The 16,634-nt window shown below is 41.2% G+C and overlaps 1 protein-coding gene across 4 annotated transcripts in view; it reads left to right on the plus strand.

Moving 5' to 3' along the window:
- The window catches only part of agbl4 (AGBL carboxypeptidase 4), a 746,494-nt gene that overhangs the window by 634,585 nt on the left and 95,275 nt on the right, over nucleotides 1-16,634 (plus strand). For 3 of the 4 annotated variants that reach the window (XM_067990246.1, XM_067990248.1, XM_067990247.1), the window contains exons 10-11: nucleotides 161-313; nucleotides 7,253-7,415. In XM_067990246.1, coding sequence (XP_067846347.1) covers nucleotides 161-313; nucleotides 7,253-7,415 — 316 coding nt within the window. The remainder of the gene's footprint in view (nucleotides 1-160; nucleotides 314-7,252; nucleotides 7,416-16,634) is intronic. The other variant, XM_067990249.1, reaches the window with a different exon arrangement.

Here is a 16,634-nt window from a genome sequence, read left to right on the forward strand (position 1 = left end):
ACAGTTTACTTTGATTCCCATTTGGATTAATCTTCCAAAGCCTTGACCTTTATTTATTCAGGAAGACAAAGTTAAGTCTTTTCATAAAACATTGCAGCCTTGGAGCTGGTTTATGTATTTTTAAGTTACATTTGGTATTGACTTTTATCCTCTCCAACAGAAAGCAAGCATGGAATTCTACATTGACATCCATGCTCATTCAACTATGATGAATGGATTTATGTATGGAAACATCTTTGAGGATGAAGAGAGGTTCCAGAGGCAAGCAGTCTTTCCCAGGCTTCTTTGCCAAAATGCTGAGGATTTTTCTTTTGTAAGCAGTTTTTCTTTAATTACTAGAATTGTTATTTCAAGGCCGTACCAGATTTTTACTGATTTGTTTTCACTTCAACAGAGGCAACTTTCTTAGCTTGAGATTTTTTGTATTTATTTCAGAAATATTTAATTCATATGTCAGTACTGTGTTTCACAATTACTGGATATGTTTATGCGAAAGTAAGTCCCATTACACAATATTTAGTAATTAACCATGGGGAAGAATTTCTCTGGACCTTTTGGGTAGCTAAATCATCAATACAATAAGGTTTGCTATGGTTGGTATTTCTGAGAAAATTGTAAACATGATCACAAAGAATGTGTTAATGATTTTGCCAGAACTGCTGACCAGAGGTAATCTTCATGGACACATTTATGATATTGCTACACAAAGCACCCACAGTAATTCCTTCCCCCATATTCTTAATTAGAATTATTCCAGTCATACAGACTTTGAGTGTTAGTAAAAGTATCATTTGTTAATGAAAGGTTCAGTCTTTGGGAATATTTCATTCACAGTGCAGTTTCTCAATGATTGGATTTGTTTATGTCAAAATAAATCTTTTCTCTCAGGTCCTGACATTTCTGGGGGTACACTCCACTGGTACAAGCATGGTGAAGCAGAACCCCCATCACCCTAGCCTAAAGTTGTTCACCCCAAATCTGACTTGTGGGGATGGGATCATTAGCATGACTGGGGCAGACACATTGCACCTGCAAGGAAGCTGCAGTGATGCCAACCCTGATACGTTCTTGGAAGATGGAGTGGCCCACAGCTGCTCCATCTGAGGTGTCCAAAGGTACTTCTGGGCCAAAGATAAAACCTAAAAAACAATTCTTTAGCTCCAGCAGAGCCATTGTCCCATCAAACTAAAAGTAACCAATCCCCTCTGGGATCAATTATCCTTTGTCAAATATAGGTTTGAATTCATTCTAAAACCACAAGAGAAATCATACCAACTCTCAGCTGGCGTGAGTTGAGTTGAGTTGAGGCTACCGAGGACATAATGTGCAAAATTCCCAAGGTCGTCTGGAAACACCCGGACATGCCTATTTGACATAAGTAAGATCTGCCCATGCCCTTCCCCCACTGGAATTTAAAGCAGCAGTTTTAGCTTGATAGAATCCTGATGTAACCAGGTTGAGTGCCAAATTTCTACCCCCTGTCCCCTCAGACCCCAGGAATTTCCAGGCCACAGTGTTTATTGAGTAAGGGTATCATTCTTCCCACTTCATAACAGTGTTAGCAATGTACTTCTTTAATGTATTATTTTTCACAAAAAAATGCCCTCCAGCAAGTGGGGTGGAAGCTAATTCTTAGCCTGCTGTCAATGCCACTGTTGAGTTGGCTGCCAGGAAGTGCATGAACTGACTTAGCATACTCAGCTTCTAATTTTCCTTCCCTAATTTAGGAGAGGAATCTCCTCCAGTGTAGATTAGAAATGTACATTACATTAAAACATTGACATCATTCCAACAACAAACTAGATTTTTTTATAAATGGGCTGTGGAAAATTTACATGTTAAGGGAACCATTGTCTGCCTGTTCTGCTGGAGTACTGTTTTGGTCTGTTTCCATGAGGGGTATCTGGTGCTTTTTTGTTTGACTTGTGCTGTTTTTTATTTTACACAAAAACTTAAGGCAGTCAAATTTCTTCATTCTTTTCAGTGTAATAACACCATATTCAGGGTGGGCAGGAATGGAAATTAGGACGTGACTCAATTATGTTGGTTCCCTGCCCCTTTTTCTGCTTATCAAAATTTCTGGCACATTATACACCCATCCACATATGAAAATGTGGGAATTGCATCATATGACATAATTCCTACATTGGCAGCATTGGACCACAAGAGATGCCTCTTCTTCCCTGATGTCCAGCATTGCTAGGGCAGCAGAAGCATTAAGTATATGATTATAGCACAAAAATCAGCCTCCTTTTTTGAATTTCTCCAGGCAGGCACTGTTTCACAGTGAGTTTCATGAGGTGGGCACTCCAGTTGAACCGTTAATAGTGTGGCCACCTATCCCATCCATGTAAATGTCTCTGCCCTCATAAAGTGGGACCAGTTCAGGGATGCAACTAATGGGCAATGGATGAAACACCGCTTCCCAGATTTACCTTTGAAAGGCCTCCCAAGCAAATTCAGCCTCATGACAGAAGTCCTGTTCTCCTGAAGCAGTAATGAGGTCAGCTTTTACTTGATCTTGTCCAAGCAGATGGTAGCAACAAGAGTCAAAAAGCAAATTGCCATTAATGCTAATCCATCTCTTTATGGACCAGAATCCTTTTTTCCCGAATCAACAGAGGCACCTCTTTATTGCTACAAGTAAAGAGAAACTACAAGTCTGTCTATAGGGTATTTCACCATGGCTGGTGTTAAATGCCAAATCATAGCCCCACGTTCCTCATTGCCAACATTGAGAAAATCCAGCCTAATCATTTAAATCTTTGTATTTCACTGGGGGAGGGGTATGTAATGCTGCCATTCATTCATTTTCCTGTTCATCTGTTGCCAAGCATTAAATTGCATATATGGCCCATATCATTGTTTAACTATGATTGCAGCATCTAGCCTGATCCAGATTGACATGAGAAACAGGCTAGCTAGTAAACAGTGGTCACAGACCCGACAAGATTACAGTTTAAATAAAAGCATATCAGGAAATCCTGGGAATGTTGTCCACAGTTTTCTGATACATGCTGGTGGCAAGTGAGTATTTGTAAAATCTACCCTCCTGTCATTATTAAAAAAAAATGCCCAGCTCCCTCGGTGGCTCAGTTGTTATGCACACTGTTTGTGTGAAACTGAGCTATACAAACCAGGAAGGTCCTGGGCTTGATCCCAGTTCTATGCTGAGTTAGTTGATCTCAGCTGGGGTGGCAATAGCAGCACTACAGTTGCTCTCAATAGTCCTGGGTTAGGAAGGGAAAAGTCAGCCAAGTTTCCTATTGATGATCACTATCCAGTGACATCTGTCGGATAATAATCACCTGTAGACATTGGATGATGACAGGATCAGTTCAGCTATGATGTCTCACAGTTGTATGGCCTGCTGATAGTCACGAGGCTTACACATGAAAATGGCCACCTGTAGAACTTTACCCTAGCACCTTGGAGATTGGGGGGGGGGGGGGGGGGAGGGCGGAGGGGAGGAGTTTTAACCAAATTTATGATCACCTTCCTCATTCAAAAAAATCATTATTTAAAGTTTCCATTTGCATGCGTGATTAATGACTTAACATTGTGCCGTACCGAAGTACCTAAATGCTTAGTGCTAAAAGTACTTAAATAGCTTTCAAACAGCAAAATAGTAGAAAAGTGTTTTATTAAAAGCACTAAAGCACATTTATACTTCATCTTTTATGTTTGAGTTCTTTTTTGTTTACAATGATATTTGCAAAACCCTGTACTTTTTCCCCGGAATGTTTTGACTATTTCTTTAATAATGTTTTGAATGTGCTGTACCAATACTTTCACAAAAGGATTTTAATGGGTGTTGCTGTATTTCTAGTTGAATGTTTAATATGCAAATTACAACTCTGCAAAAGCCCTGAGCACAGATTTGAAGTTGACTCTTAGATTGGACATGTCACTGAAGTGTGGCATTTTACCTTGAGGGGAGAAAAAGTTGATCTAATGCATTACACTCACAGCCAGCTACCTTCTGTTGACTGAGCACAAGGTTGACAGTGGCGTCAAAGTCTTAGAAAATAGATAGGAGAAAGGGAAGCAGATATCTGTATGTTCGAGAGAGGTCAAGTAAATGATGTACAACAAAATAATTTGAAATTTGTACAAATCCATTTTTCTACGATCCCCCCTACTTTAACAACATAAACAAATCTGCCCCGATTTTAAGCGGTGAGAACAAATTGATTTCAATGGATAATCGTGCGGGCTTGGGCTGAGTATGTTAATGAGACCTGAGGACCAAATGCCATTGATCTTTAGGCCTCTCTTTCTGGCTCGCGTTGGCTGCGCAGCATGAGTCTGGGCCCAAAAACGGGCCCAGACTAATTTCTAGGCCAGAGTGATGAGAACTGAGCCTTACATAGTACCTTACATACAATGCAGGGAGCTGGATCTGGTGAATGGTTTTGGTGCATAGATGTAAAGCTGTGGCCTCAAACAGCAATGACTATTAGATCTTTTTGGCCGTATCGCTGAACTTTATTGGCAGGTTGGTTGGTATATATCTCTTTCACCTGGTGTCTGACTATATAGGGAGTGTTGCCAGTGTGCTGATCCGCAGTAGGTTGGGAATGGGAACTAGATTTTGAATATGTTCTGATTCTTCTGCAGTAAGTACATGATTTTTCAGACTTCCAAAGCGTCATGATGCAAATTGATGGAATTAACAGAAGGAAAGGGAGTGGTCTTCTGTTTTAACATTGGGGATGAATTTCCTTGGAGATTCTCCTACTCCCCTGCCGTAACTTCACCCGAAGTGCAGTGGAAACCCTGTTTACGGAAGAGTGGGAAAAGCTCTGAGAAAATTCACACCTATTGCTCTACGTCACAATGGTTAACTGTTCACAGGCTACAGGTTGACTATTGAAAGCTAAAAATTCCTAATTTGCATTTAAAATGGCAAACATAGACAATAAGAAAATGCCGGTCAGGTAATGCTTCCTATTGCATTTGGACACGAGACTGATGGCAATCATGAGTTAAAATCTCCGGGGCCTCACGCTGAGGAGGGATGGATGGCTTTCTATTCGCCTCAGCCCTCTGCCACACCGATCCTGCTCTTCATTAAAATCGCCCCCTACGTATTACAGTGGAGAACAGGACATGTCAAAGTCTGCTTTATGGTACAGATTGTTGCTGACTTTATATCTAAGTGAATGTTACATTATCTGTCTTTAGAAATTAATTTGAGGACTTTTTTTAATAGTCATGACAGCTTATATATTTCAGTGCATTGTCTAGTCTTATTGCCACATTACTTTAAAAACAAAAGAACATTATGGAGATTGGATTAATCATCATGCTACAATGACAAGTATTTGAACAACTCAAGAATCTACTTGTTGGAGCTTAGACTATTCTGATCTTTATTGCAATTCCTATATAACATGATTTTATTTTAACATACTTGAAAGAAGCATTAAAATTATTCTTCATCATATATTTCTATCTTCTGCAATTTTCTGTTTTAATTACTGTCCCATAAATATGTGTTTTAGGGAGGTCATGGTTGAATTTTGTCACAGTCATTGCTGTAGCTAGCAAGATCTTGATTTCTTCTAGAAATGAATTGAAAATGTTGTTATTCTCTGACACAAATAACATATCACATGAAATATAACACAATAATAAACATCTTGAAATAACATTATAAAATTCATGATGCCCATTTATTTAAAATGAATTTTAGCAGTTGGTGGATGATAAATGCAGTTACTTTTTGTTTTATTATTCCCTTGAGTTAGATTTCTGCTCTCAGGGAAATCTCCAGCATAAGCTGGCAAACCTAACATGTGTGGCCAGACTTCAGAACATAAGAGGGAAATGTTCTTTGAAAGAATGCCTTCTGGTATCACTTACTCAAAACTGTGGCCCTCTGGAGGTAATTTTGGCAAAAACTGTGAAAATTATTTGTCACATGACAGCAATCTAATCAAATTTAAAAATGTAACACAGGGGTAACACAAAGAAGCTTTATTTTCATTTCAGACAACTACGAGAGGCAAACAGATTTAAAAATTTTCTACCAAAACTATATAATTGAAAAAAACTTTGATCATTTTGGTTATAAAAATATGATTTATAGCATGTTCAATATTCTATGTTTGGAAACATACTTTTAAAATAATTATTATTTGAGCAAACTAAACAATGTTTTAGGGATTAACTTGTAATTTCTTTTATTTGAATAAATATGAATCGTCATAAACTAAACTGAAGAAAATGGATAGATTTGCATAGTTTCTTTAGATACCTTCCGTTAGTCCAAGTACTGCCAGGATCTTACATCATTGATTTTAGCTTAGTACACAAAGTTGTCCTGTGATTGAATATAACACAATATGACTAAAAAGCAGTAGTAGAAATTAATGATAGAAAGGTAAGTAGAATGGATAGGAAAGGTTAATCAAAGTAGTTGATGGGAATCATAATAATTAGAATCTTCAGTAACTGCTTTCATGTATGTCTGTTGCATATATCAGAATTCTCCTTTTAATTCACTTGGGAAAAATGTCAACTTAATTTTATGTGGTTAGAATAGAGCTGATTACTTTGCTTCTGTTGTTTCAAATATGTGTTGACATTTCTGATTATCCAGCATCTTGCATTTGCAACTAGTAGACAGAAATGGCTATATATATATATAATGATTAAAGCAAATAGAAAATCAGAGTTAAAGAAAAAATACTCTATAATTTTGTCATCTGATATTTGTATCTGTAAGTTCCACTTCAGTAAAGTAATTACAGCTAAATATTCCTCAAGTACCATGTGAACTAATGAATTTTCTGGATAAGAGTGTACTATTGCAATGATTTTGGGAGGCAGATAAGATGTAGAAGACATATTTGGGTACCAATAGTTTATGGAAATTAAGCCACTCAGTGTCACAGACCAGATAACTAACAAGCAATATCAGATAAAGTGAGTTATGTCACCCACCACACAAGTTTGTTGCTGAACTTAAATATTATTTATCCAACAAAAGTGTTTAGTAAATACAACATTTTCACTGCTCTTGATAACTGAGGAATATATATTTTTGCACAATAGTTTTTACATATAGAATGTATTTTCCAATTCTGTATTTCAAAGGTATTGCTAAGAGAATTCTGCAACTGGGATCAATTTCCATTGATTTCATATCAATGTGGAATAGTTGCAGCACCGTAATATTGTGCAGTACAACTGTTTCAGTGATAACATTTTTAAAGTTCTTAATGTTCAAATGTTTAATTTTTAGTCTAGTACTTGCTTTAATCGAGATGCTGTGAAGGCAGGCACAGGACGTCGCTTCCTTGGTGGTCTTCTGGATGACACCTCCTACTGCTACACACTGGAAGTTTCCTTTTACAGTTATGTAGTAGGAGGAACTACCAGCACAGTTCCTTACACTGAAGAAGCATGTATCCTTTTAATGTAGAGAGTTTAATAAGATGTTATCCCGTGGGTGGATACAATAACTGTTGGGGATAATTTAATCACAAGGTTGTTTAAGTGCAAGTAATAAGAGCTATCAATTAATCAAATCAAGTTAATAAACTGTTTTGATTATTACAGTTGCTGCCTTGAAAATATCTTCATGGAGTAAAATGGTGAATGGTACATATAAATATGTTGAGGAACCAAATTGTAAAACAGATTAACGGCATTATCAAGAAACTCTGCTTGATAAAACTTATCTACTTGGGGTTAAAGAAACCTGACTATTTTATCAAAATTATTCATAATGATTAATACCTTTTTCATTGGGAACCAACTAATACTTTAACTGGATAATATATTACAGCCAGTAAATTTGTTTGAAAGTCCAGCACTGTTCAAAGTTAATATCAGTCCATAATTTGCTTTATTAAATATATCAAGGCATGATTTCAAATTCAAGTGAGCATATGTATACACACAACACTCAGCTCAACATCTCCACCACCTTTCTCGACCCCTCCACTGCCTCTGTGTTATCAAATGTAAGGAATCTTACAACACCAGGTTATAGTCCAACAAATTTATTTTAAAATCACAAGCTTTCGGAGATTATCTCCTTCGTCAGATGACGAAGTCAGAGATAATCTCCGAAAGCTTGTGATTTTAAAATAAATTTGTTGGACTATAACCTGGTGTTGTAAGATTCCTTACATTTGTCCACCCCAGTCCATCACCGGCATCTCCACATCTGTGTTATCAGACTGCTCGTCTGACATCCAGTCTTGAATGAGCTGCAATTTCCTCTGGTTAAACAGTGGGAAGACCAGAACCGTTGTCTTCAACATTCACAACCTCGAAGTCCTATTCAATCCCAAGCTAACCTTCTGACCACATGTCTGGATGAAATTCAACTTCAGCAGTGGAGCAAAACAGGTGGACCTCAATGGAATGGAAAATTGGGCAGGGTGTATAACGGGCCTGTTTTGCACCTCTGCTAAGGCTGAATTTTACCAGTATCCTATCTATCGCAAAGATCGCCTCTGTAACATTCCCTGCATCAGCCCATTTGCTGCTGAAACTCTCATCCATGCCTTTCTCACTTCCAGATTTGACTATTCCAATGCTGTCCTGGCCAGTTTCCCGTCGGTCATGCTCTGTAAATTTCAGCTCATCAAACACTGTGCGGCCCGTATCCTATCCTGCACCAAGACCCGCTCACCCATCACTCCTGTGCTCACTGACCTACATTGGCTCCCACACTTCCAATGCCTCCAATTTAAAAATCTTGTCCTCATGTTTAAATCCCTTCAAGACTCGTTCCCTTCCATTCTCTGTAACTCCACAACTGACTCAGAACTTTCCATTCCTCTGACTCTGGCCTTTTGTGCATCCCTCCCTTCCTTCCCCCCACCATTGGCAGCCATGCCTACAATTTCCTAGCTCCCAAGATCCAGAATTCACTCCCTAAACTCTCCACCTCCCTCTTCTCCTTTAAGACCCTCCTTAAAACCCACATCTGTGACCACCCTTCCTAATATCTGTGGGTTGGTATCCTTTTTGTTTGATTACGCATCTGTGTAATGCGTTGGGATGTTTTTCTATATTAAAGACTATATATATATATATATATACATACACACACAATTTGCTGTTGTTTTATATCATGCTAAACGTAATAAAAAACATAAGCTAAAGATGGATAAGGGCGAATTTACTGTTGGTAATATTGGCAGACAAATACTTTGGATGCTATTCTTCTGTCTGCTATTTTAATGGAGGCATTAACTAGTTTAAAACAAAATAAACAAATTAACGTCTCCGTTAAATTGATGAACAGCTGAATATTATATGACCACTTTGGGGTAAATTTAATGATTTAACGCTCCCAGCCCAGAGCTTTGTGCAATTTGACCACAGAGCTCAGCAGGTTCCATTCATGGTCCATATGAGTTTCTGTCCACTAAGTTCTGATATGTGTTACTCCATTAAGTACTTGTCCACCAATGCCAACAGTAATTTATGGCCTATAATTTATTTCCTTCTCTGATGAAAGAAACAGTAAAAAAAAAACATTTTTCCCCTCAGTGCTACCTGATTATATCCTGGGCAATTGTTTCCATTTAGTTACAAATATAAACCTAATGTAGAAAGTAAAACCAGAGGTCAACAGGAAATACCTGCACACTAGCATTAATGCCAATCATTAAAACAGGGTTACATGTGAACCTTGAGCAATGACAACACCCCACTACTACCCCCTCCCCCTCGGAAGTGCCTAACACCCATTCCACACAGTTCGGCCAGTGATTCTGTGGGGGAGGGGGAGGGGGAGGGTGGTGCGTGGAACGAGGACCCTCCATTGGAACACTCTCTAACAGGGTGATCTGCAGCCTTGTTGTCAATCTAATTATTTCTAATCCCAGGATCCTGAGCCACTGGATCCTGTTCTGCTTTGCCAAGTTTTCATGCTTCCATTTCTCATCCTACCTCATCCCTCACCTTCTTCAGCTTTTCACATGTTCTCTGTGTCTTATAAATGGCTTTATTTTATTTTATTTCTCTCATGCTTCCTAATGTCTCATGCTTATATCACTTCTACTGTTTAACCATCTCCTGCTTTCCACCTAAGCACTTCACATGTCATTCTATCTCTGTGTGCATGTGTGTGTGTGTGTGTGTGTGTTTTCCTTTCCCTTCCCTTTGTTCTGTTCTTTTTTTAAATGAACTTATCTGTTCTCTCCACAGATGCTGCCTGACCTGCTCATTTAAAGTGTTTTTTTTGTTATTTTAAACAATTACAGCAATTAAGTTGCTTTATAAATGTCATCAAAAAGCTACTATGATATCAAAGCAGTAACTATGATACCAGGAATATGGTGTGGACAGTGAAATATTAGTTTTTAATGCAAACATCATCTTGCATTTACATAGCCCCTCTAACATCGCAAAGCTTCCCAAAATGGGAGTGGAACAGATACTAAGCAGGAGAAGAGTCAGGGTATGTGATGGAAGGTTTGGTCAAAGAGGAGGTTTTGAGGAGATCTTTGAAGGTGTGCAGAGATGTAGCAAGGCACAGCGCTTTACAAAGACTATTCCAGAGTGCAAAGCCATGACGGCTGAAGGCTGGTTAGTAATTTTTATTAGCTGTATTATTTTCTAATAATTAACTGTATATTATCATTCAATGAATTTGCAGTAACTGTGCTACAATCATTAATATTTCAATATAATATTGTATATCAAATGCATGCTGTGTTCTGGCTGTCAACATCTGCCATGCCACCCACTGCTAACAAACACGATAAACCTGCATTACAATTGCTTGATACATGTTACAGATTCACATAAGTGAGTTAATGTCTTCTCTGGGTTCAGATGATAGTTATAAATGGTTTTTATTTTTGATGACATTTATCAGCGAGATTTTTAAAATTTTTTTTTTATTCGTTCACGGGATGTGGGCGTCGCTGGCAAGGCCGGCATTTATTGCCCATCCCTAATTGCCCTCGAGAAGGTGGTGGTGAGCCGCCTTCTTGAACCGCTGCAGTCCGTGTGGTGACGGTTCTCCCACAGTGCTGTTAGGAAGGGAGTTCCAGGATTTTGACCCAGCGACAATGAAGGAACGGCGATATATTTCCAAGTCGGGATGGTGTGTGACTTGGAGGGGAACGTGCAGGTGGTGTTGTTCCCATGCGCCTGCTGCCCTTGTCCTTCTAGGTGGTAGAGGTCGCGGGTTTGGGAGGTGCTGTCGAAGAAGCCTTGGCGAGTTGCTGCAGTGCATCCTGTGGATGGTGCACACTGCAGCCACAGTGCGCCGGTGGTGAAGGGAGTGAATGTTTAGGGTGGTGGATGGGGTGCCAATCAAGCGGGCTGCTTTATCTTGGATGGTTTCGAGCTTCTTGAGTGTTGTTGGAGCTGCACTCATCCAGGCAAGTGGAGAGTATTCCATTACACTCCTGACTTGTGCCTTGTAGATGGTGGAAAGGCTTTGGGGAGTCAGGAGGTGAGTCACTCGCCGCAGAATACCCAGCCTCTGACCTGCTCTCGTAGCCACAGTATTTATATGGCTGGTCCAGTTAAGTTTCTGGTCAATGGTGACCCCCAGGATGTTGATGGTGGGGGATTCGGCGATGGTAATGCCGTTGAATGTTAAGGGGAGGTGGTTAGACTCTCTCTTGTTGGAGATGGTCATTGCCTGGCACTTATCTGGCGCGAATGTTACTTGCCACTTATGAGCCCAAGCCTGGATGTTGTCCAGGTCTTGCTGCATGCAGGCTCAGACTGCTTCATTATCTGAGGGGTTGCGAATGGAACTGAACACTGTGCAGTCATCAGCGAACATCCCCATTTCTGACCTTATGATGGAGGGAAGGTCATTGATGAAGCAGCTGAAGATGGTTGGGCCTAGGACACTGTCTGATAATCACTCACATGTATCCATTGTTCTCTTAAACTTCATGGGACACAATAGCTCCTCTGCTGCTGAAGTCAAAGTGGGAGAGTGTTATCTATGTAGAGGTAGCAGACCAAGATTGAATAGTGAAGATTGAGGATGGATAAATATTCTGCAGCTTGGCTTCCTTACATTTGGGTATTGGGAATATTTATGCAGTACTTTCCTTCAGGAAATTAAATAGTGGGCCACATTGTGTCATAATGATTTTACATGATCCATGGAAGGACCAGGGTTGATGGACTGAATTGTCTTTCCTCATTTGCTGTTTTCTTGTGCTCTTGTACAAAGACATCATTGCTTCAGGCGTAATATATTTTATAAATATACACAAAAGTACACAAACATAAATGCATGGGTATACTAAGGAACATATAGTTGTAAAGACCAGCGACATGAAATACTAAATAACCTTGTCCGCTACAGGTTTTTCTGAAGTAAAATGATCTGCCATCTATTCTAAACTTAGAAATGGTTCAAAGGGACCCCAAATGTTATGTGAAAAATCCGTTCCTTAATTTTTCCTTACTTGGAAGGTGTGTCTCTAAGGTGTCCTAGCTCATCAGGTAAACCAGGAAAAATGCCCGAAAGAGATGATAGTGCCAAGAAATTATAATGATCTGCTTAACTAGTAGCAGAGCAACCAAATAGAAAATTGCAATGCTGCTGTCTCTTATCCCCAGAATGCATAACCGAGGGAAATATTCTATACCTTTGGTGATCAAATATAAAGCTTTTAGTGCCCCCACCAACACCAAAAGGCTAGGCATTCTCACAGCATACCGTAAGAAGATATCCTTATGCCAGGGGCATTTGCAACATCATGACAGTATTGGTAGGAGTGACCACCGCACAGTCCTCGTGGAGATGAAGTCCCGTCTTCGCACTGAGGACACCATCCAACGTGTTGTGTGGCACTACCACCGTGCTAAATGGGATAGATTCAGAACAGATCTAGCAGCTCAAAACTGGGCATCCATGAGGCATTGTGGGCCATCAGCAGCAGCAGAATTGTATTCCAGCACAATCTGTAACCTCATGGCCCGGCATATTCCTCACTCTATCATTACCAACAAGCCAGGGGATCAACCCTGGTTCAATGAGGAGTGTAGAAGAGCATGCCAGGAGCAGCACCAGGCGTACCTAAAAATGAGGTGCCAACCTGGTGAAGCTACAACTCAGGACTACATGCGTGCTAAAAAGCGGAAGCAACATGCTATAGACAGAGCTAAGCGATTCCACAACCAACGAATCAGATCAAAGCTCTGCAGTCCTGCCACATCCAGTCGTGAATGGTGGTGGACAATTAAACAACTAACGGGAGGAGGAGGCTCTGCAAACGTTCCCATCCTCAATGATGGCGGAGTCCAGCACGTCAGTGCAAAAGACAAGGCTGAAGCGTTTGCAACCATCTTCAGCCAGAAGTGCCGAGTGGATGATCCATCTCGGCCTCCTCCCAATATCCCCACCATCACAGAAGCCGGTCTTCAGACAATTCGATTCACTCCACGTGATATCAAGAAACGGCTGAGTGCACTGGATACAGCAAAGGCTATGGGCCCCGACAACATCCCAGCTGTAGTGCTGAAGACTTGTGCTCCAGAACTAGCTGCGCCTCTAGCCAAGCTGTTCCAACACTGGCATCTACCCGACAATGTGGAAAATTGCCCAGGTATGTCTTGTCCACAAAAAGCAGGACAAATCCAATCCGGCCAATTATCGCCCCATCAGTCTACTCTCAATCATCAGCAAAGTGATGGAAGGTGTTGTCGACAGTGCTATCAAGCGGCACTTACTCACCAATAACTTGCTCACCGATGCTCAGTTTGGGTTCCGCCAGGACCACTCGGCTGCAGACCTCATTACAGCCTTGGTCCAAACATGGACAAAAGAGCTGAATACCAGAGGTGAGGTGAGAGTGACTGCCCTTGGCATCAAGGCAGCATTTGACCGAGTATGGCACGAAGGAGCCCTAGTAAAATTGAAGTCAATGGGAATCGGGGAAAACTCTCCAGTGGCTGGAGTCATACCTAGCGCAAAGGAAGATGGTAGTGGTTGTTGGAGGCCAATCATCTCAGCCCCAGGACATTGCTGCAGGAGTTTCTCAAGGCAGTGTCCCAGGCCCAACCATCTACAGCTGCTTCATCAATGACCTTCCCTCCATCATAAGGTCAGAAATGGGGATGTTCGCTGATGATTGCACAGTGTTCAGTTCCATACCCTCAAATAATGAAGCATTCCGAGCCCGCATGCAGCAAGACCTGGACAACATCCAGGCTTGGGCTGATAAGTGGCAAGTAACATTCGCGCCAGATAAGTGCCAGGCAATGACCATCTCCAACAAGAGAGAGTCTAACCACCTCCCCTTGACATTCAATGGCATTACCATTGCCGAATCCCCCACCATCAACATCCTGGGGGTCACCATTGACCAGAAACTTAACTGGACCAGCCATATAAATACTGTGGCTACGAGAGCAGGTCAGAGGCTGGGTATTCTGCGACGAGTGACTCACCTCCTGACTCCCCAAAGCCTTTCCACCATCTACAAGGCACAAGTCAGGAGTGTGATGGAATACTCTCCACTTGCTTGGATGAATGCAGCTCCAACAACACTCAAGAAGCTCGACAACACTCAAGAAGCTCGACACCATCCAAGATAAAGCAGTCCGTTTGATTGGCACTCCATCCACCACCCTAAACATTCACTCCCTTCACCACCGGCGCACTGTGGCTGCAGTGTGTACCATCCACAGGATGCACTGCAGCAACTCACCAAGGCTTCTTCGACAGCACCTCCCAAACCCGCGACCTCTACCACCTTGAAGGACAAGAGCAGCAGGCACATGGGAACAACACCACCTGCACGTTCCCCTCCAAGTTACACACCATCCCGACTTGGAAATATATCGCCGTTCCTTCATCGTCGCTTGGTCAAAATCCTGGAACTCCCTTCCTAAAAGCACTGTGGGAGAACCGTCACCACACGGACTGCAGCAGTTCAAGAAGGCGGCTCACCACCACCTTCTCAAGGGCAATTAGGGATGGGCAATAAATGCCGGCCTCGCCAGCGACACCCACATCCCATGAACAAATTAAAAAAAACATCCATCTGCAAGAAAATGATTCACAATATGTAGCTTTCTAAGAGATTTCCCCAATGAGAAAGTATATTCCATGTTTGATATTTTTGCACATGAAAGACATATCGCATCACCTCCAAAATGGATGTAGGAGCTAGAGGAGGAGAAAATTTGGTAAATGTTTTATAGGGAAATAAGGCATAAAAAAGATGAAGTAGATTGGAAAAAGTAAAATTAAGTTTGAAAAAAAAGGACAGAAAGAGAATGTTAAAAAAGATGTGCTGCAGTTAAAGGGGACCAGAAAATCCCATCTTGTATTTCTTCTCTACTAACTATTTCTTCTGTTATCCAGTGCTTGTTGGAAACTCACAATGGTCTTCCTTCTTTACAAATATCTACAGAACCATTGACCATTTATTTTTTAAAAAATATTCATTTATGAGCAACAGCTCCTGAGAAAGTTCCATGGCACAGCTCTACAGTACAAAGTAGCTGCAATTATATACTCATAAAGAATGTGAAGCAATTAAATATGCCAGGTGATGAAAACCTTTCATATTATAAGTTGGATTCCCTCACAGTATAATACCATAAGCCAGAAGGCTTTGTTTTTAGATAACTAACTGTAATTTAAATTTGTTTCTAAAATGGCATTAATTTGGACACTTGTATAGTGTATAATCTCAGCTGCTCTACAATTTAGCTTTCCAACTGCAAAATAATTTTGTTATCTCTTCCAGTACATGCAATTCATGACAGAATAGTGGAATAAATCTGCATGAATAACAGCACAATTCATAACATTGCTATGCTATTTTTCATAAATCTGCACTGCCATATTCTTAGCAGAACAAGAAAGAAAGAACTTGCATTTATATAGTGCCTTTCATGACCTCAGAATGTCCCAAAGTGCTTTACAGTCAATTATATACTTTTGAAGTGTAGTCACTGCTGTAATGTAGGAAAGGTGGCAGCCAATTTGGACACAGCAAGGTCCCACAAAAAGTAATGTGATAATGACCAGATAATCTGTTTTAGTGATGTTGGTTGAGGGATAAATATTGTCCAGAACACTGGGGACAACTCCCCTGTTCGTCTTCAGATTAGTGCCATGGGATCTTTTACGTCCACCTGAGAGGACAGATGGGGCTTCTGTTTAACATCTCAACCAAAAGACAACGGGCCCAATATTAGGAGGGAGGCGGGTTGGCAGTGGGGGGTCGACCGGGCGCGTGGGTAACGCGTCCAGTAAAATCGGTGGGTTTGGCACGCGATCGTAAATTGAAGCCACTTACCTTGGCTTCCGGGTTTCGCGCTGGAAAGCTGCGCAGCGGGCGGACTGAGCACCCCCATCATAGGCTGTCAGCTGGAGAAGCCCTATTTAAAGGGGCAGTCCTCCGCTGACTGATGCTGCAGAAAATAGGAAAAATTACAGCATGGTGCAGCCCAGGGGGACGGCTGCTCCCAGGTCTTACTGGATGGGATGAGGAGGAGGAGGAGGGAGATCTTCCACCCGGCGGGCGGGAGGAAGTGGCCTGCCTCTGCCACCACGAAGGCCTGGCTCGAGATGGCAGAGGAGGTCACCAGCACCACCAACATATCACGCACCTGCATACAGTGCAGGAGGCGCTTCAATGACCTAACCAGGTCAGCCAAAGTGAGTA

Source organism: Heptranchias perlo, chromosome 9 (assembly GCF_035084215.1).
Source record: "Heptranchias perlo isolate sHepPer1 chromosome 9, sHepPer1.hap1, whole genome shotgun sequence".
NCBI classification, from domain to species: domain Eukaryota; kingdom Metazoa; phylum Chordata; class Chondrichthyes; order Hexanchiformes; family Hexanchidae; genus Heptranchias; species Heptranchias perlo.